Raw genomic sequence first — 18819 nt, 5'->3', positions numbered from 1 at the left:
AACTCCACACTTGAAAAGCTTCCTCGAACTTTGCTCATACCTTACGACATTACGCATCACGTCCCACCGATATCAGGTAGCTTTGGCTTTGGTGGCCGATTGATATTGCTGCACGCACTGGCTTTCCCCCCTTCACCGCCTGCCAGCGTCCCGACCTTTGTGATCAGTCACGCACCAGACGATGGCTCAGAAAAATGGCGTGCCTCATTTCATCGAGCGCTTTAAGACCATGCAGGCCCAGCGCGAAACATCAGATACGCTGATCAAGGTAAACAATGTCAGACCTCACGATGAGAAGGCTCCTAATGACTGAGTGTGCAGGACGTCCTGATGTATTGCGATGAGTTGGAGCGAAACCTGGGTGCGGAGAACCAGCGTCTGAGCGAACAGGTCGAAGAGACAAAGCTCGATTACAATGACGCGGTCCGCTCCCGCCGTGAACTCCAGAAACAGATTGAAGCATACGAAAAAACAATCCGTCAAAAAGAATATTACCAGGTGAGCGCAGGAAGATTGCACAGGTTGCCGAAGCGCCACAAGCTGACTCGCCAAGAAGACCGGAAAACCATATGTGATGATCTTGATCGATGGGGATGGCTTAATTGTACGCACGCCTCACTCTTCCCACCCACCTGCAGCGTTCCCGCGCGCTAACTCGCCAGTTTGACGACGCATATGTTCGACAAGGCCTCGAGGGCGGCAAGAAGGCAGCGTACGCGCTGCGCAACGCTGTGGCGCAGCAGTGTGAAACGTATGCCGGCGAGATGGAGATTTCCGCCAAAGTCGTCGCCAACGTCCAAGGCCTGGGGCGAGCCATGGTCCGCGATGGCTTTATCTATAACGAGAGGGACTTTAGGGACTTCACACTGGGCTTCTCACAGGCCAAGGCGGCTTTTGACTTTGTGGACGTCGGCCATGGCAAGGAGCGGGCGGACGCGAAAATACGAGGTATGGAAAATCCCCCTTCCCTACGTCAATGTGCAGATGGACCTGACCAAAATTCAGAGAATGCACGATGGCACCTCCAGAATTCGAATTGTAGACAGGTGCTGCTTGGTATATCTCATGATGGCGGTTACGCGCCCTTTCTGGATGAAGTCCTGGCCGACGACTATACCCGACGGCGCGTCAGCATCCTCGAGGGTGTGCCCACGGCTCCCGCTCTGGTTGCTACAAACGTCAATATCTTCCGAATGGACAATGAACTATTTCGCACGCGCAAGTTAGGTGATCGAGGGACCCTCGTTACAGAGCACAGTGCTTCACCAGTCGTCGGCACCTCACCGCGGCCTATGTCAGCCGCGACAATTCCGACACCGCCCCCGCAAGCTCCCCAACAGCACGATTCAGCTGCGTATCCAAACCTGTCCAAGGAAACACCCAAGGACTTGCCGACGGCGTCCTGGGCCGGATTGGCGAGCAAGCCACGCGCTGCTAGCCCGCCCCCCAAGATCACGCTGCCGCTCGCCGCACGCTCGGTCAACATTGGCAGCAAGACCAAGGCGACCGCTGCGAAGCAGAGTAAAAGGATAGTGCTGGAAGTCCCCGACTGGAACCCCGGCCCGCGTGGCCTGGACGACCCCATCTTCCCTAATCTGGCTGTGCTCGAGGAGGTGAAGAAACGCAAGGACAATGACAAATTATGCAACAACCACTTTCTACGTGGACCATGCGCGAAGCAGGACGTGTGCGTTTTTGTGCACGACTACGATCCCACAGACGACGAACTCGATGCAATTGCTTATCTTACGAGGCTGAACCCTTGCACCCGCGGTCAAGACTGTGACAACTGGGACTGTATATACGGACATCACGTGAGTCTATGATTTTTGGGTATCTGTGGGAGGAACTGATGCTGACCTCGACATTAGTGCGCGAGCATGAAGGGCAATATTTGCACGCACCCTTACTGCAAATTTCCTGTCGATGCGCATCCGCCTAATACCAAGTTTAAGAACCCCCATATCGACAAGAACAATTAGTGATGTAACCTTGCTTGGAGGGGCTCTTTGCTTGCCAGGAATCCAGGTGCCTTCCACACCAGGACCATGGAACATTTATTACGGTGTGGGATTATATTGCTGTGAGACGACAGACTGCTTGTTGGAGCATACATGTATGTATGCATAAGTACGGTGGCAGGGAGCTGTCGCCACCGCTCTCCTTTATATTACGAACAATATGGTATATACTTATATTCGACCATTTCCATCAGTCAATACAAATGCAACGATCACCACGTCTTAAGCCCTTGGAGTTTGTCGTTGCATGTTGAAGTCGTTGTCCCACAATTCTCCGAGATAGGTACGGTACGTACCTCGATGACCCCACGCACGAGGGAGAAGGAACCCCACCAAATCCAACCTCACCTCTCAATTCTGAGCCTCCCCCAGTCCAGCCCAGCTCCCGCATCGCATCCCATCGCATCGCCACAAAACACCACAGCCATGTCGCACCATCCTCGCGTCGAGGAGGTCTCCGACTCGGACGACGACAGCCGCTCCCTCTCAGACCCCTCCGAAGTCGACATTGACGACTTTGCCGACAGCGACATTATCCGCCAGCGCCAACCCCAGGCCCCGGCGCCTCCACGCAACGCCGCCGTCCCTGCGCCCGCCAACACCCAACAACCCAGCAACCTCCCTCGCTCCACCGACCGCGCCCAGTACGCCTCCTTCCAATGCCTCTACCCCGTCTACTTTGACGCCGCACGCACCCGCGCCGAGGGACGCCGCGTCGGCAAGGCCCTCGCCGTCAAGGACCCGCTGGCCCGCGAGATTGCCAATGCGTGCTCGAAACTACGTCTCCCGACCCTCCTCGAACCGGACAAGACGCACCCCAAGGACTGGGCGAACCCGGGACGGGTCAAGGTTGGGCTGAAAAAGGCCGGCGCCGGCACCGACGTCACCAACAAACACCACCTGTACCTCCTCATCGCGCAGCACCTGAGGGAGAACCCGACGGACGACGACTCAATCGGCCTCCGCGTCCGCATGGGCGGCCAGCTGCAGCCCGAGCAGGGCAAACCGTACCCCAGGCCCGCCGTGCCGCGCGGCTGGAAGATGGGCGAGCTGCTGCCGTACACGAGCGCGGCGATGACGGGCGGGGGCGTCTCGGAGAACTTGTTCAAGGACATGATGAGTGAGATGCAGGGCGGAGGTAACCCCATGGCCGCCCTCATGGGGGGCGCAGCGGGAGGCAGCGGTGGTGGCGGCAGTGGGAATGCGAGCGGCGCGGACGAGGGCGGTGGGAAGAAGAAGGACAAGAAGAAGAAGGGGAAAGCATAGTAGAAAATGTCACGATACAGAAATGCCAAATTATGAATATTGATGGATGGCTATACACACTTTCACAAAGCTACTCTGCGGCTTGAAAGGAAGAAAACACAGTATGATCAGGGGTATCCGCTCCCACTACACAAAGACAAACGGAACTTCAACTCAAGCAGTCGCGCCCAGTCGGCCCTGCAGGGACTCCCACTCCTGTGATCCGACGATTTGTACACGTTGTCCAGACCCGGCCAGCATCTTGCCATCAGAGCCGGGCAACCGAATCTGCAAGCGCGCTGCTGGGTCTGCCATTAGCCTCTTTTCTCTACCGGCACGTTTCCCAATCGTAAGCAGCTCCGTCTTCCTCAGTACCGACGACTGCCAGTCCTTCCACGCCTCGTAGTCTTCACGCTGTTTCGCAGCGTGGTACTGCGGTGTGGCTCGGGCCGGACGCCACGCAAGCTTGTCCTCGGGCAGCTTGCTAAAGTCGAATACGGTGGACGAGGTAGCCATCTTCACGAGCTCGCCGAGCACATCTCGGCCCTCGGACGCGACAAGCGCCCTGTGCTGCGCGGCGGCACTGGCAGGCTTCTTGAGGGGCTCCGCAAGCCAGTCGTGTTTGGGCTGCTCGGTCAGACGAGCGCGGCGGTTGTCCTCGCGCAGGAAGCGCACGGCTGCCTGAAGACTGTCAATGTCCTTCTTGAGCGCGTCCATCTCGCGGGCAGTGGCAACGGCACGCTCCTGGCCTGCCTTGGCGCCCGCCGCATCGGCCGTGTCGGCAAAGGCCTGGCTATCGCTGGCAATCTTCTGCCACTTGTCACGCTCCGACTCGAGGTCTTTGAGCTCATGGTCCTGCTTTGCAATCTCCTCCTTGAGGCCAGCGACCTCCTCGCCAGCAGCCTGCAACTCAGTCTGCAAGGTCGTGATGCGCTCCAAGTTGGCTTGGGCATCACGCATGCGGGCCTCGAGGGTGTCGATCTTGAGCATAGCAGTACTGAGGTTCTCATCGCGCTGAGCAATCGTGCGTCGAGACTCGGAGCATTCCTCCTTGAGCCGCCGGAGCTCTTCCTCGGCGTCAAGCGGAACGGTCTTGAGAGCCTTGAGCTGCGCGGAGCGGAGTTTCCAAGGGGCGGCACCGACGTCGAACTCGACCATTTGCTCGTGATCGTCTGCCATGACGGACAAATCGCTGAACTTACTGCCGGCGACTTCGAGTTTCTTGACATACTCGGAGAGGATATCAGACTCGTTGGCCAGCGTGGCCTCGAGGACCAGGCGTTGGATACATTCCTGTATCTCAATGTAGGTGAAGGGCTCTGTGCGGCCTTCGTCCTGGGTCATCAGCTTGTGCACGCCGTAACCGACATGGCGAGCAAGATCGACCACTTGCTGGGTCGCATGCTCAGTTTGCTCGAAATAGTCGCGCGTCTCGGGAAGCAGAGCCAGCGACCGTTTCTTCTGCTCATCGAGAGAACGGACCGTCTTTTGTGCCGCGACCTTGACACTACGGGTCTTGGAAATGGCAGCGTCCATTCTCTGGGCAAAGTGCTCGGCAAGCTCATCTTCCTCGCCCGCCGCCGGGATGACCCTTTGCACCATGTTCCGCAGAGTCGTCAAGACCAACGCTGCAGAGTCGAGCTGGCTGTGCATGGTGACAGACTTGGCGTGGCACTCATCGGCGAAGCTTGCGAGGCTCTCGGGGATATGGACCTCGGCGAGGTGCGTCATGAGCGACATGGTGCGCTGGAGCTCGTCCGCACACTTCTGTTCCTTGAACTCCTCGCGGCGCAAGCCCTCGATCCACCCATTGAGTGCACGCTCGACGGACTCGAGCTCGTGGAGCGCATTCTCGTATTTCGAGAATTGCTCGACGGAACAGCATGACATGTCATGGACAAACCGGTCGCATGTGGACGAGAGCCACACAAGCTTGTCGATGGCGTCGCAGCCAGCAATGTTGTCATTCTCGTGGCCAGGTTGGGGCTGCCCGGTAACGCGCTCCTTAATGAAGCTGCTCAGCAGACCAGCCTTGAAAGCCAGACGGCGGAAACGTAGGAATGCCAAGACGGAATCTTGATCTTCCTTGTAGCTGTCGGGTAGAAAGAGCTTGACAATGACGAGATGCTGTTCTGCCTCTTGCGCCTCGAGGCGTCGTAACTCGAGATCAATCGACTTGGCCTGCGCTTTGGAGGCGGAGATCTGAAGCTTCATGTTCAGATCCTGCATCGCACGCGACCGCTCGTTGAGCTTCTCGGACTCGCCCTCGGTAACGGCTTGCGTAGCGCGCATGTCGTCGAGATCGCTCTGCAAAGTCGTAACCAACTCACGGAAGCGGGATAGCGTGTGCTCGAGATCGTTGAGGTTGGTTCTCTGCTCATCATAGCGACGAGCCTGCTCCTGGATGACGGCGTCCTTGAAGTCGATCTCAGTCATCAGCTCCTTGTTGTGCTGTACATAATTGGCCTCGAGCTCGTTACTGAGCTCATTTAGGCTCTCGAGCTCCTCGACAGCGCCTTGGAGGGTCGCAATCCTCTCCAGCAAGGAAAGATTCTGTTCCGACAGGTCTTCGATGGTTTTGGTGGCGCCAAGCGCGTCGTCGAGCTGGAGTTTGAGCTCCTCAACAAGCTGCTCGGTATGTTGGAGAGCGACTTGCGCGTTATCGTATCGCTCCCGGAGCTCGCCGAGGTCCTTTGTCTCTTCCTCGAGTGTCTGTATCCGGTCTCGCAGATCATGCTCTGTCTCTCGCGTTATGTCCCGTAGCGCAACAAGCGCTTCCCGCATGCGCTGGTTGTCTGTTTCCATTTGCAGCCAGCCGGCACTTGCTCTCTCCTCGGAGCTCATGCCTTCGGTGAGTCCTTCATTCTCATGCTTGGCGAGCTCCAACTCGAGCTGCAGCTCTTGTGCTCGGATCTTGAGCTCGTCAAGCTCGTACTGGAGAGAGTCCTTGACCTCCTCTGCCAATTCGCGGTCCAACCTGGCCATTTCCAGGTCTGTCTCGTAAGAGGCCTGGAAATCCTCGATAGACTGGAACTTGTCTTGAGCCTCCTTTATTTCCCTTTTGAGTTCCGAATTCTCCTGTTGTAGAGGCTGATATTTCTGTTGCAACTTCTGGATGATGTTTTCAAACTTGTCCCTCTCGCCCTGGACTTTTTCGAGTTGCTGCAGCTTTTCCCTATCCTCGCCGCGCTTGCGTTCCAAGATTTTGACCTTGGCCCTGAGTTCTTCCAGCTCGCGTGTGGAAGCTGCAGCACCGCCGGGGGCATCACGGGCACGTCCGGCCGCGGGACTTTTTCTCGCCCCATTGCCGTTGGCAGACGCCGTGAGCTTCTCGACTGTGTTCGATCGTGTAGCGGCAGGGCTGCGCGGTTGCGGCGACAGTATCTCGACTTCGTCTTTCAGCGGGGAGCCAACTCCGTCTGCCGAGTCTTCTCTCCCGCTGTCCCTGCCAGCACCAGAATCTGCCGAAGGTCTTCGTGATGTGTCTGAACGAGCCCCAGCCCGTGGTCCAGCCAAGGAAGAACGCCCGCTGAGCGTCCGTGCTGGGACGCCGCCCGGTCGTGCTGTAGTGGTTGGAGCGCTTGGCCGTCGCGTCGCAGGCGCTGCAGGAGGCCCCATAGACGTCCTTGTGCCACCAGCAGGGGGGCGTGTCTTTGACCCGACTGATGGTACGCGAGCGAGAGGAGTGCCTATTCGGGAGGTTGAGGAGCTTGGCGGCCCGCTCGCAAGCTGCTTGGTTGGCGACTTGGCTGGAGACTGGTTCTCAATTAGCATCAAAGCACCCTGCCAGAGATGGTTGTATGCCTCACCCTTATCATGCTAGATGGCCTAGGCGCCTTGGACACAGGGCTTGGACTAGGCGCATTCAGGCTCCTCCGCTTGTTCAAGGCCACGTCGCCTGCTGCCGAGACTCGACCAGCCGCAGGATTGAAGCTGCTCGGCCGTGACGGCTTGCTCAGGGGAGCCTTGGCGGGCGGCTGTGCAATGGGCTGCACCGCTTCAGGCTTGAGGAACATGCCATGATCCTTGGCACAGTCAAAGTAACGGATGCCTTTGACGCTGCCATCGTTCTTGCCCGCGTTCTCCTCCAGCTCCACGCCGACCCAGATGCCTGGCGCGAAATCAGTCTGTCCATAGAAACGGACTGTGCCTTTCAGGCCATTCTTGAGGAGAACGGCCTGGCCGGCCCGAAGGTCTGCCATGATGTGCGTCGCGTTAGGGTGGTAAAGGTGTAGATAGGAGAGCCAGCATTGTGCCACCAGCTAGAGGATAATCGGTCGGCCGGTCGGTCGAGGGTGTCGTCAAGTTTTTTTCGGTTTCAAGGGAGCAGCTGGCTTTGTTGGATATGAGTTCGTCAGCTGCAATGCGGACAAAGAAGTAACATGGCATCAAAGAACGAATGTATGGCGTCTGTGCCGACACGGTCATGCCTGGTCAAGGCGCGCCTCCAGTCCAGTCCACGGATAGGAAAAGCGGGTAGCTGCCGCCTGGAGGTGGGTACTAACTCAGGCTACAAATCCAGCAGCTCTTGCCATAGGCTGTATTATTGTAGGTGCCCCTGACTCTGCCACTTGGCTCAAATCAGCCCCACCTCGACTCCCGCCCGGGTCTATCGATAAGGCCTGTGGCTTCGACGACCAGCTGAGCCACATGTATTTACAGCTCAACTTCTCCGAGTTCACGACGTGGGCAAGTTCGTTTGTTTGATTTCAATTCCTCGTGGTCGCAGGTTTCATACTACGTACTTATTAGATGCGAATACTTGTACCTCGTTTCTCAACTAGATCCAAAATCACACCAACTGAACGCTCATACAACTCCCCAGGAATGACCATCTCCGCCATCAAACGCCTCCACGCATTGGACACCCCCAACATGCCTACTCCTTGCTCTTCTCACTGGGCAACATCCGAGGCCACACGTCAGTCACCCATTCAATGATCTCAAAGTTGAGCCGTCGCTCCGTCGCGTCGTCCAACTGCCCATCCAATGGAAGACGGACCATCATGACGCCCTGACCTTTCTGGAACTCGACCGTTTTCAGCTTCTCCAGCTCGTCCTTGGGACACATCCGAACATACACAATGAGATCAGGTCCCACGATGCCGCGCCAGAGCGTCGCCATCCACTGCCAGTGATCGACGGGACTATAGGCGTCCTTGTCGTGGCTCGTGGCGCACGCAAAGAGCTCTGACATTGTCACGCTGTATCCGCCCTTGACGAGGGCGACTGGCGTCTTCGTCTTGCTTTGCTCCGTGCGCGGCGAGCTGCCTCGACTTCCATGCGTGGCTCGCGCAGGCGAGTCTCCAATGCTCTCACCCTGTACGAAGCGGGTCATCTCGTCGGACTTGCGATGCCACGCGAGAATATCCTTGAATATTGTGGCCAGTGCATTCGACATGGGAATGCTCTCGCCCTTGGCACACTGTTCAGCGAACTCGGAGTCGTTGGACCAGCTTGTCACTACAGTCTCTTGGCACACAATCAACGCCTTCTCGACAGCGTGGGACACGTCGCGCAAGGCTGCGCCAGCCATGCCCTCGACAGCGATGATAGCGCCTCGGCCTTCTTCCGGCCGTGGTAGGGGTAGCGATATCCTGGTCGTGGCTACCAGCTTTTTATGCAGGGGAAGGCCGACTATTTGCTCTTTCGGTGTCTTGTCGGTCAATTCCAGGCCATTCGGTAACCCCATGTGAGGCCGCGATCTCGCAGCAGTGCTAGGAGTCTGTTGCGTATGGCTGAACTTCAGCTGGTCGTATGCGGACGAAGTGGCGGGTGTCAGGGCTGTATGCAAGGGCGGCAGCGTCATTGTCGGGTCGCGAGGGTCAACGACATGCCCAGATTGTTTTGCGCCAGGCCCTTGATGCTGCTCTCTATGTTGAGGTGAGGCATGGGTGGCCTGATGTGCCGCATCAGACAAGGCATATTGCGGCGGGTGGCCGCCGTATGGTCGAGGCGGCGGCGCCATCTGACGGTGTTGTGGTGGCATCATGCTTTGCTGATGAGGTACGGGCGTGTCGACATGAACATATCTGCCGCCAGCACCAGCAGAGTAGCCTTGGGGGTGCTGCGTGTTGATTGCCGCCATACCTCGTGAGTCTGCTGTTTCGGCGAGCCTCCGCCTTTTCGAATCAAATGCATCTGCCGAGTACTGCTCTCGCCAACGTGCCCCATCCCTCGACGCCCTGTACTGCCTGCCCTCGTCTGCGGAACCCAAATGGTCATCCATGCTGCGTTTGAACGCTGACGTCGCCGATACGGGAGTGCTCACGAAACGAATACCTCCGCACTTTGGACATTCCTCTTCTGTGTACGAGTCCTTCGTGACCACGGTGCTGCTTTTTCGTTTCGGCTGGTATCGGTAGTCGGGATGTGCCTCTCGATGTTTGCGACTTGCTTCGAGCGCCTCGGCTCTGAAATGATTCTGGACCTCCTCCGACTCCTCCTTCCATCTTTGGCCAATAATCTTGGATATCTCTGGATTTGACAGCCCAGGATTCTCCTGGGTGACCTGGGCTGACATGCTCTGGCGATACAGAATGAATGCTGTTCAAAGTCGAGGTCAGTTTCATAATCACACTCGCTCCGCGCATATGCCTTCAGCCAGCCAGCAAGCAAGCAAGCGAAAAGCAAGCGAGCAGGGCAGGCATATGCTGACGCCTTGTCAAACGGAATACTCACAATTACATGGTCGAGGAACTTTGGTGGGCTGAGGACAAGTGCAGTGCTCATCACTGGCCCCTCTACCTGTAGCCTTGATGTTACCCGGCCTGAGGTCCTCCACGCGGCGGGATACGGCCATGTTACTCTCCATGGCGGCCTTGTTGTGCATGGTCCTGTGGCCATGTTGACGGCCCTCGCTTCTCGGCGACGCTGGAGCAGAGCTTGGCGAGGAGCCTGTCTTTGGTGAGCAGCTCTTGGCCAGCGGGAGCCTGGCCCTCCCATCCATTGATACGGACTCCATCTCGGAATTGTCGTCAACCAAGCCCCAAGTCCTATGTTCTGGGACCTCGATGCTTCCGGAAGCCACGGGCATTAGAGCTTTCGAAGGCACTGCAACTTCAGCCATGAGTCCTGACACAAGGGATCTCCTTTGCTCCAGGCTTGATCGCGGACGGCAAAGTAGCAGCAAAGGGCTGAGCTCTTAAACCTCGTCCTCGAGCTTGAACCAAGGTACAATGGGACGAGACGGTGTCCGCAGGATGCGAACAAGGAGGCAAGGAAGAGCCGGCAAAGGCCAAAGTGAACAAAGCGCGAGGGTCAGTGCTCCTGTCGCAGCGGATGACGGAGTAGCAAAGCCTGCACTTCAGCCTGGCTGAGGATCCGTTCGTTGATCGTCTTGGACGTGCTAGGATCCGGCCTTTGTTGCCGGTCAGAGGCCCCATTCGCCTCCAAGCCTGAGGGACTGACTGGACTGACGCTTTCACTCAAGTGCTGGTCAGAAGGCCCTCACAGTGCACTCAAGCTTGAGCTTGTCCCGGGGCTGGTGTGGAGGAGCAGGAACCATGGTCCGACGCATCAAACAATACAACAGAGCTGTCACCTTGTGCGTGCCACCGAGCCGGAATCAAGCCCCCTTCATTAACCATAATTGCGAGGAATTCTCTGTGTTAGTCGCAGACCTTGGCGGCAACGTGGTGATCCTGCTGTGAATTACGTACGTAGCAGCGTGCGTGCATTCTTACATTCACAATGTGGGCGCTTTGCAAAGCGAGCGAGCCGACCTCCCTCACATCATAGTGGTTCCCTTTCAACCAACTCTCTGTCTTTGTTCTCCGGACAGCACGAGCCACCCTGGTCATGCAGCATAGCCACCACCTCACGGCCCTGTTTATTGCTCTCTTTCAGGTCATATGTGCCAGCGCAGCCTCGTTTGTCTTTCTTTCTTTCTTTCTCTTCGTTTCTTGAAGCACACACAGTGCCATTATTTTTAGAGTTGGGTGGTCGGATGGGTCTGCTGTCCCTGCACCACACTGAAGGAATGCTCATGCTCACTGGAATGCTGCGTCGGGTGAAAAAAGGACAATGGGGACGTGCCACCAGGCTCCGACGGCCTTGGCTCATATGTAGACATGCCACAATTCGTGACTGCTGGTATGTGCTTCATGCAGGGAACAAAGATAGGTAGTTTCTCGACGTTGCGGGGGTCTAGGTTGGTAGTTGGCTCTCAGAGACGCTCAGACGACAGCCTTCCAATATGTGACAGGAACGCGGGTGTGATCTGTTATTACTTGTCAAATGTCATGGTCGTTGTCTTTGTGGGCCACAATGCCCACTGCTTCTCGCCCAAGGCGTACCGTATGATGTGGCTGGATGCTGAGACCAAGACTATTCTGAGCAGTCATTCTCCGAGATATTACTTGGCTTGAAACCGCATTTGCCTCAACTCAAGTAAACGCAATTTGCCCGTGGAGGTCTTCGTCGAACTAGTTAGACAGGGACGGACGAGTATGGTTCTGGTATACATCATTAATAATCTCACAACATCGTTCTATCATAAGTAGGGCCCCCACGCCATTGAATCAGAAAACTCCCGAATGCGCCACCCTATTTTATGCCCGTAAATACCGCGTATTGCTTTTGCCGGGTCGCCGTGACCGACCCAAGCTCATTGGATATACTCATTGCCGGCCCCGGGTCCCATGTCCGCAGCACTACGCTGGGCGTCGACAAAGAGATCCTCGGCTTCCGCGACGTCCTGTACATCGACTTGGGAGCGACCATTGGCCTTGGCGAGGACGCTGTTGGGGTCAAATTAGCATTTCGAGAGTCAAACATGGATTGGATGCGAATAGCTTACCTCGCTGGTGTCAGCAAGTGCAGACAATACCTCAGGCTGATCCGTACGCCATGGTCCGCAATCTTGTCGACGGCCGCGCCCGTGAGCGAGATGCCCTCGACAGATGACCGGATCTGGACAATCCTCTTGATCTCCTCGGCCGTGTAGTCCACAGTGGGCACAATGAGCAGGCGGTTCAGCGTATCGGGGGGGATACCGTGCGCGGCCATGATGTTATCGGTGCCGCGGATCGTGCAGACGCCGCGGTTCGAGGCGAGGACGACAATCGGCGAGATGGGAGACTCCAGAGCGCGGTTCAAGTAGGTGAAGCACTCAATGTCAAGCATGTGCACCTTTGTATCATGTCAGTTGATCCGGCAAGAACCACAGTTGGCCATTCGAGACTCACCTCGTCGATAAAAATGACACCAGGGACAAACTCTGCGACGCCTTGGTCGATGTATTTGCTGACGACCTTGTTGATCTCCTCGCGCAGCTTGTCGGTAATCTCAGTCGACTTGGGCTTCATGAGCTGCCCCATCATGCTCATGATATCCTGGCCACCCTGCGGGCGCGCGTTGGCGACATCCAGGTCGTGCAGGGTCACGTTCTGCACAATCTCCTTCTTCTTGTGCACCTCGCCCTTGGGGATGGGCACGTATTCCTCCGCCTCGAGGTCAAACTCGGTCGCATAGGCATCCGAGCGACCGACCCGCTTGCAGGCGCCCGTATTGGCCTCAATGTAGATCACGTCGCCCACGGTGACCCTCTCCTTCTGGATGGCCTCGTAGATGCTAGGGTCGAGGCGCAGCTTCTTCTGGCCCTTTGCGCTCTTCAGTCCGATCAACAGCGTGCTAATCGTCTTGCCGTATCCGCCCAGCGGGTTCTCTGCCTCCTCGGGTGTCAACTCGGTGACCTCGCCCTCATACACCTCCTTCGTCTCGCGGACCTTGAGCCCGATCGCCCGCCGAAAGTACTCCGCCAGCACCTCCGTCTTCTTCACCTCGGTCGAGTAGATGTCGCTGCCGGTGATGGGGACAAAGGGAATCTTCGTGCCGAGCTCTTGGCTGATGGCGAGCGCGAGCGACGTCTTTCCAGTGGCAGGCTTGCCCACCAGCAGCACGCCGCGGCCTGCCATTTTGTGCGCCTTGATAAGGTCAACCACCACGCCGCATGACTACACAGTTGTTAGCAGCGTCTCAATTAGACGTTTCGCGGGCTCCATGGCTGACCTCTCGTGCAGCACCCTGGCCTACGAAGCCACCCGCCTGAGCGTCTGCCCTGCCATCGTCTCGCAAGCCAAGACCGCGGATGTGTGTGTGCGCCGCTGTGCGATTGTTGCGCTTGCTGCCCTTGGCCTCGCTAATTTGTACCATCTTGGCTTGAATTCGTGGCGTTGCCGTCGTGTTGCAAAAAGTTGAGATCGGCGAAAGCTCCCTCCCAGCCAGCTCGACGCCGCGCAGATGTTCGCTGCAGCGCGTTCCTTCCGCGGTGTGGAGCCTGCCACGTGACTAAATCGCATTTGCAGCCTACCCTGTATCTATATTTGCATCCTCAACAACTGACAACTGCATGGGATGCTGAAGACTCAGAATCAATAATATGTTAAAGGTGTGATTGAGGTGGTGCATTAATCAATAGAATGCTGTGGCAAGGACCTTGAAACACGGTGGCTGTCATTGACACGTCTATACAGTTTGAAAGCCAGCTACAAGTATATCTCTAAATACGTGACAGCGGCATATCATCACTGCTCCCACCAACACCTACCAGCATGGGTGATCTCTCTCCTTCGCCCAGTAGGTTGTTATGGTTATGCTGTCGTTCAACGTCCTCGACCTTTGGCGGACTCGGCTTTTTCATCAAGACAACCGAGATGGCGCTTCCTAGGATCAATGCACATCCTCCGAAACTCATCAGATTCATCTCATGATGAAACACCCACTTGTCAAAGCTGACGGCAAACAGCATGTGGGTATACACCATGGCGTTTGCGCGATTCGACTTGTCAGCTTGAAGTCCACTAGTCAACAGATACTGCATGACGAAGCCCAACGCTCCGAGGGCAAAGAGGAGGCTCCACGCTTTGGCAGAGGCGGGCCAAACCCAGCGCAACGCAGGCTGTGAAATGTCCAGGGCTGGGGCCAGGGCGAGTACAGCAAGGCAGATGATGGTGCATACAATGCCAAAGAAGTTGACAGAGATCAATGGATGGGCCCTTTTCCCAATCATCCGTAGCGTGGTGAAAGCCCCCGACGCCCCCAGAACACCAAGAAGCGCCACACCAACGGCCACGAGCCGTTCCTCGGGCGTGGATTCGTGGTCAAGCCCCGGGAGACCTTTCTCGGGAGGCTCGCTCGAGGAGGGCTCGTCCTCAGGTGTAGCCGAGAACAGTGAGTGAGGTTGAGCAATCAGAACTACCCCAGACAGCGCCACAAGGGTCGCCATCTGCTCGATTCGCGAAAAAGGCTCTTTGAGGAGGAAGTAACAGAGGAAGCCAGCGATACCCGGAGCCAGGAACGTGATGACGGTCGAGTCGGCCAGTGGGAGGTACATCATCGAGTACCACATGCTGTCGGATGTTAGCAAAATCGAGAAACATTCCCCATATGCACAGGGGGAAATCAATATGCCAGGCTTACCCATATATGCCAAAGAAGCCCGATAGCCCACGTATCAGGAGGAGGATCCTGATATCCTTCGTACCAAAGGGCCCACCTGGTGTCGACATCCACCACATGTATATCAAACAGCAGAGGGATGTGATGGACTGCCTCATCAACAGGACTTGCACCGGGTGCATGCCCTTTCCCTCTGTTTCGAGCAGACGGGCGCTCAAGTTCATCAAGGCCCCGAAGAACTGTGACGTAGCGACGAGGACGGGTCCTTTGTTCCTGGCCCAGAACCTCTGGAGAAAGGACTGCTCCATCGGCAGTTCAGGGCGTTCATTGTTGAATGGTGACTCTGGCCCAAGTGACATACGGCCACTCGGTGCTGGTGACGGGGATAGATGTCGTGTAGATTCGGAAGCCCACTGCGCTGCTTTCCGTCCATCGTCGTGTGTCGAACTCTCTTTGCGAGGCTGGCGTTGCGTTTCGTCGACTGTCAAGTGTGTTGCCGATTCTGCCACTGATGAGCCCTGAGGCTCCGTGTAGCGCGGCGGCGGGGCCCCGGATTCCTTCACCATGTCCGAGATGGGGCTTGTTGTGTAATAGATATCAGACAGGAGCGATGAGAAGTGCGAAGGTCTGGCGCCAGTCACAGAAAATGGTCTTCGTTGGTCAACGAAATTTAGACTTTAAAGACTCGTGACACAGCAGCATGCTGCCGATTGTGTTGAAGAAAGAAGATCAGGCACAGGCACAGGCACTGGCGGACGACGCCGGCCATGCAGTTGGACGATGACTGCGGTCCATCGTCAAGGATGTGGCTAATACCTGCAGTATAACCTCCGAACCTCGATACCCCAACCTCCCACCTCGGTACTGGACTTGGAACAACCGCGCTGTTCTCACTTTATATCTCTGACATTGTGGTTGAGTACCCATAACGATTCATATCTCACCAACAAAGCAATATCATTGAAGCCTGCGCGCGTAAACCGAGCAGCCGCCAGCAGGAACCGTGGTTGCGATAGTGTGACGACTTGCACTTGCTCCCGCTGCCGACCCTGCACTTCTCTGCCCGATATCGCCGCTATGCACGATCGAAGACTTTTCCCGCTGCGTGAACTGCAGCTAGACATCACAGTTAGCCTTCGTCATTGGAGACCCGCCTCGTTCGTTGGTGGGTCGGAGCGATATACGGAGTAGGCGAAAGCCGCACTTGTTTAACCCCACAGCGCCGATGGTGGACGTCCGTCGGATTGACGCCGAAGCCCGGACGCGGGTTTCAACACCCGCAAGGCTATCGTGAATCTGTGAGAGAAGAAAAGGCCGACTGGCGACGAGTGTATCTTCAGGTTGTGGCTGCCTGGTGGGATGAAGGTATCTCAGAGTACCTGTACTGATTTCTCATCTGGCACACTGAGAAGGTGCCAATCCTGGTCCCCAAGGCACCTTCCCGCATGGCATCTTAGGCGAGATGCCTTTCTACGTGATATCGAAGCACATATCATGTACTGAGATGCCGTCTTCAGTCCATCTTCCAGCGAAGCCTTTTCTATTCTTGACCTGGTGAAATGTATCAATCTTGCGCTAAATGCAGATGAAAGGCTGAACTGCCCAAGTTCAGTGCCTCAAAGCAGCAGCCATATACTCTTGTCCCCATTGATAGAATCGACCTGAACTCCGGGTATTGTTCCTCGACCCAAAGCAACGACATTCCCAAACGCCAGCGCGGTACCTATGCATTGTCCATATCCCACGGGGCAGTCCACGAGACCACGCCCGACGATGCCTTTCATCTCTTCTTGCCAACGGCGTCCATCTGCGCATCAGCGTCGTCATCGGCCTCTCCAAGCTCCTCGTCCGCCGCTTTCGACTTGCCCGCGTTCCGAGCCTGCGCTTTCTCTTCTTCGGCCACTTCTTTCGCCAGTGCGGATTCATCGGTTTGCATGATATCGCGGACGCGCTTGATCTCCTTGGACTTTTCAAATGTCTCCTGCACCTTTCCGAGGAAGGTGGGATTCTTTCGGAAGGCAAACTCGAAATCTTCATACTTGATCTTTTGGCGACCAGAGTACTGGGCGGCGCGTGCGGCTTCAAAGGCGATGGATTGCATAAAGTCGGTCAGGATCTCGTCGAATACGCGGACGGTCTCGGGTAGGGGCTCGCGAACGTCTCCGTGGGCGAAGAGAATCATGCTCACTAGGGAGATGTGTTAGCACTTGAGCTTGCGAAACGGATGGCTTCCATTTTGACACGTACAGTCGTTGACAGAGAAGTTCATCTTGCCAACGTTCTTGGCCGCACGCGCGCGTGGCTCCATGATGGCGGTTTGGCGGCTGCGCGGCCGACTTTGTCTCGCAAGTCCGTAAAGATATTTTAACCGCGATGCACTGAAAAGAGTGCGATATCTCCAGCGTGCTACGCGTGGCGATCGGTGGGCGTTGTGGTAGTTTTGTCTAAGTGATGCTGAGGTAGGCAAGCTGCGTAACGACCGATAGCTGTGCAGTTTGGTGACCCGAGTGTGTTTGGCTACCCTGTAGTGGGGCTATCCTTGCACCCGAACGGGGGTTGAAGCTACGTGACATTTCCACAACGACAACCATCAACATCAGAGCCTTGGATCAACACAAGCACGCTTAGACGGCACTCACTGATCGCCAAAATGGTAAGGAGAACTCGGACATCTGTCGAATGTGCATCTGACAAGGATTCTAGTCGGCCCTCTTCAACTTTCAATCACTCTTGCTCGTGATTCTCCTACTCATCTGCACCAGCGCCTACGTGCACAGCTTCTTCCCAGGCATCATGGACCGCAACAAGGACGGCATCACTGGCATATTCTGGAAATGCGCACGGATAGGGGAACGGCTGAGTCCATATATCAGCATATGCTGCCTGCTTATGGCCGTGAGTGCCCTCCCTCATGCTTCCACGCGACGTTGCTGACTGGCCGAAAAGGGCTTCATCTTGATGCCCTCAAGCGCATCATGATCGATCTTGGGATTGTAAAAGTGCCCGGCCAGATACTGGTCGATCAACAGGATGTGAATAAGTGGTTGCCACGCAATCCATGAAGCTCAACGGTATACCCAACTCCGTTCGACTGGGTGCGTGCGTATAGCTAGAGCTCTGCTTGCCCGAGTTCGACGCGGCGGGATGCTTCATGCGTACATTCAGACCGGCGCACAGATGGGATCATAATCACTCCAGAACACGCCCAGCGCTGGATCCGGAAGGGAGGACTGTCCATCCTCCCATGGAGACTTGGAGCCGGGAGTTTGAGGAGCACAAGGGCAGACGTTAGCTATTTCCATGGGAAGCAAAAAGCAGATTGAATACCATTGTCATTCTTGAACCAAGGCATCTCTCATCGGCAATAGTCACGCCTTCCACGTCGCCTGACGTGGGGGTTTATCAGCCCCATTTGGACCACCTCTGTACGTCCGAATGATATATGAACATGGCGACAAAGTCGACTGTCAGCTTCTATCTATCTGTGCACTTTTACGTATCTACCGTCAGGCTTGTTGTGGGCGTATCTGGCTACTGCATACCGTTGACCGGTGGAGGGACGCTCGCAGCCCCCCAGAGGATGGATGCCTACGTCTGGGCTGGCGGAAGCGCGGACTGATCTGTGCCTCTGCCTTGCTCAGAGATGCCACTTCACGCGCCTCCGATGCTGAGCCACGGCGGGTGATGAATTATGATAGCCTCGTGCGACGCGAGAATCTGGATAGCGGCGTCCGCCTGGCGCCCGCCTCAAAGCCACAGACTGCAGCGGTGGCGTGCGACATGATATGGTGTACGGACGGACTGCTGCACGCAGTTCCAAGCCGGCCAATTCGCGCAGGGCCTCGCAGCAGCGCACCATTCCTTCTTGTACAAGTACGTACTTGATCACCAGATATCATCATTACGAGGCGCAGTGGGTTTCAAGGTCGCACCAATTGCCGGGCAGAATCGACCCGTTTCGATTCTCAAATCCGGCATCCGGGTCTAGACTAGGTAACTTAGGAGCCGGCGTCAAACGTCCGGTTTGGTCATTTCGAACAATTCCACGTGATAAATCGGTGGAGAACGGAACCCTGGCGCTGGATCGGCAGGGGATCGCAGGGAAGCCTGGAAAGGAAACGGTGAGCGAGCGATGTGATTTAATTAATTACAA

General features: G+C 56.3%; 7 protein-coding genes across 7 annotated transcripts; 3 read left to right on the top strand and 4 right to left on the bottom strand.

Annotated features, from left to right (window-relative positions):
* The first annotated feature begins 98 nt into the window (after positions 1-98).
* F5Z01DRAFT_317585 (uncharacterized protein) lies at positions 99-2330 on the top strand. The gene is made up of 6 exons (XM_046259006.1): positions 99-268; positions 322-498; positions 557-604; positions 663-948; positions 1006-1814; positions 1872-2330. The coding sequence occupies exons 1-6, from the start codon at positions 182-184 to the stop codon at positions 1980-1982; spliced, it is 1518 nt and encodes a 505-aa protein (XP_046122022.1). The 5' UTR covers positions 99-181; the 3' UTR covers positions 1983-2330.
* On the top strand, positions 1792-3327 carry F5Z01DRAFT_645068 (uncharacterized protein). The gene has a single exon (XM_046262819.1). The coding sequence runs from the start codon at positions 2115-2117 to the stop codon at positions 3285-3287; it is 1173 nt and encodes a 390-aa protein (XP_046122021.1). The 5' UTR covers positions 1792-2114; the 3' UTR covers positions 3288-3327.
* F5Z01DRAFT_733596 (dynein associated protein-domain-containing protein) lies at positions 3328-7780 on the bottom strand. The gene is made up of 2 exons (XM_046266745.1): positions 7076-7780; positions 3328-7022 (listed from the first exon to the last, which is right to left on the bottom strand). The coding sequence occupies exons 1-2, from the start codon at positions 7466-7468 to the stop codon at positions 3441-3443; spliced, it is 3975 nt and encodes a 1324-aa protein (XP_046122020.1). The 5' UTR covers positions 7469-7780; the 3' UTR covers positions 3328-3440.
* A 79-nt stretch (positions 7781-7859) lies between these two features.
* F5Z01DRAFT_317483 (uncharacterized protein) lies at positions 7860-10667 on the bottom strand. The gene is made up of 2 exons (XM_046259005.1): positions 9948-10667; positions 7860-9812 (listed from the first exon to the last, which is right to left on the bottom strand). Exons 1-2 carry the CDS (start codon positions 10333-10335, stop codon positions 8146-8148), a joined length of 2055 nt encoding a protein of 684 aa, XP_046122019.1. The 5' UTR covers positions 10336-10667; the 3' UTR covers positions 7860-8145.
* Positions 10668-11874: 1207 nt separating this feature from the next.
* F5Z01DRAFT_633094 (putative AAA family ATPase pontin) lies at positions 11875-15232 on the bottom strand (the record flags this gene model as incomplete). Its single annotated transcript, XM_046261915.1, has 7 exons — positions 11875-12007; positions 12067-12398; positions 12455-13222; positions 13278-13545; positions 13579-13625; positions 13816-14617; positions 14688-15232. 7 exons carry the CDS (start codon positions 15230-15232, stop codon positions 11875-11877), a joined length of 2895 nt encoding a protein of 964 aa, XP_046122018.1.
* Positions 15233-16446: 1214 nt separating this feature from the next.
* F5Z01DRAFT_633093 (transcription initiation factor IID, 18kD subunit-domain-containing protein) lies at positions 16447-16974 on the bottom strand (the record flags this gene model as incomplete). The annotated part of the gene is made up of 2 exons (XM_046261914.1): positions 16447-16853; positions 16914-16974. 2 exons carry the CDS (start codon positions 16972-16974, stop codon positions 16447-16449), a joined length of 468 nt encoding a protein of 155 aa, XP_046122017.1.
* Positions 16975-17126: 152 nt separating this feature from the next.
* F5Z01DRAFT_645059 (uncharacterized protein) lies at positions 17127-18010 on the top strand. The gene is made up of 3 exons (XM_046262818.1): positions 17127-17319; positions 17370-17561; positions 17613-18010. Exons 1-3 carry the CDS (start codon positions 17317-17319, stop codon positions 17643-17645), a joined length of 228 nt encoding a protein of 75 aa, XP_046122016.1. The 5' UTR covers positions 17127-17316; the 3' UTR covers positions 17646-18010.
* The last annotated feature ends 809 nt before the right edge of the window (positions 18011-18819 follow it).

Source organism: Emericellopsis atlantica (genome assembly GCF_019669845.1).
Source record: "Emericellopsis atlantica unplaced genomic scaffold F5Z01scaffold_3, whole genome shotgun sequence".
In the NCBI taxonomy this organism is placed as follows: domain Eukaryota; kingdom Fungi; phylum Ascomycota; class Sordariomycetes; order Hypocreales; family Bionectriaceae; genus Emericellopsis; species Emericellopsis atlantica.
The sequence above is the reverse complement of the archived record's forward strand: the minus strand, read 5'-3'. Positions and strand labels throughout refer to the sequence as shown.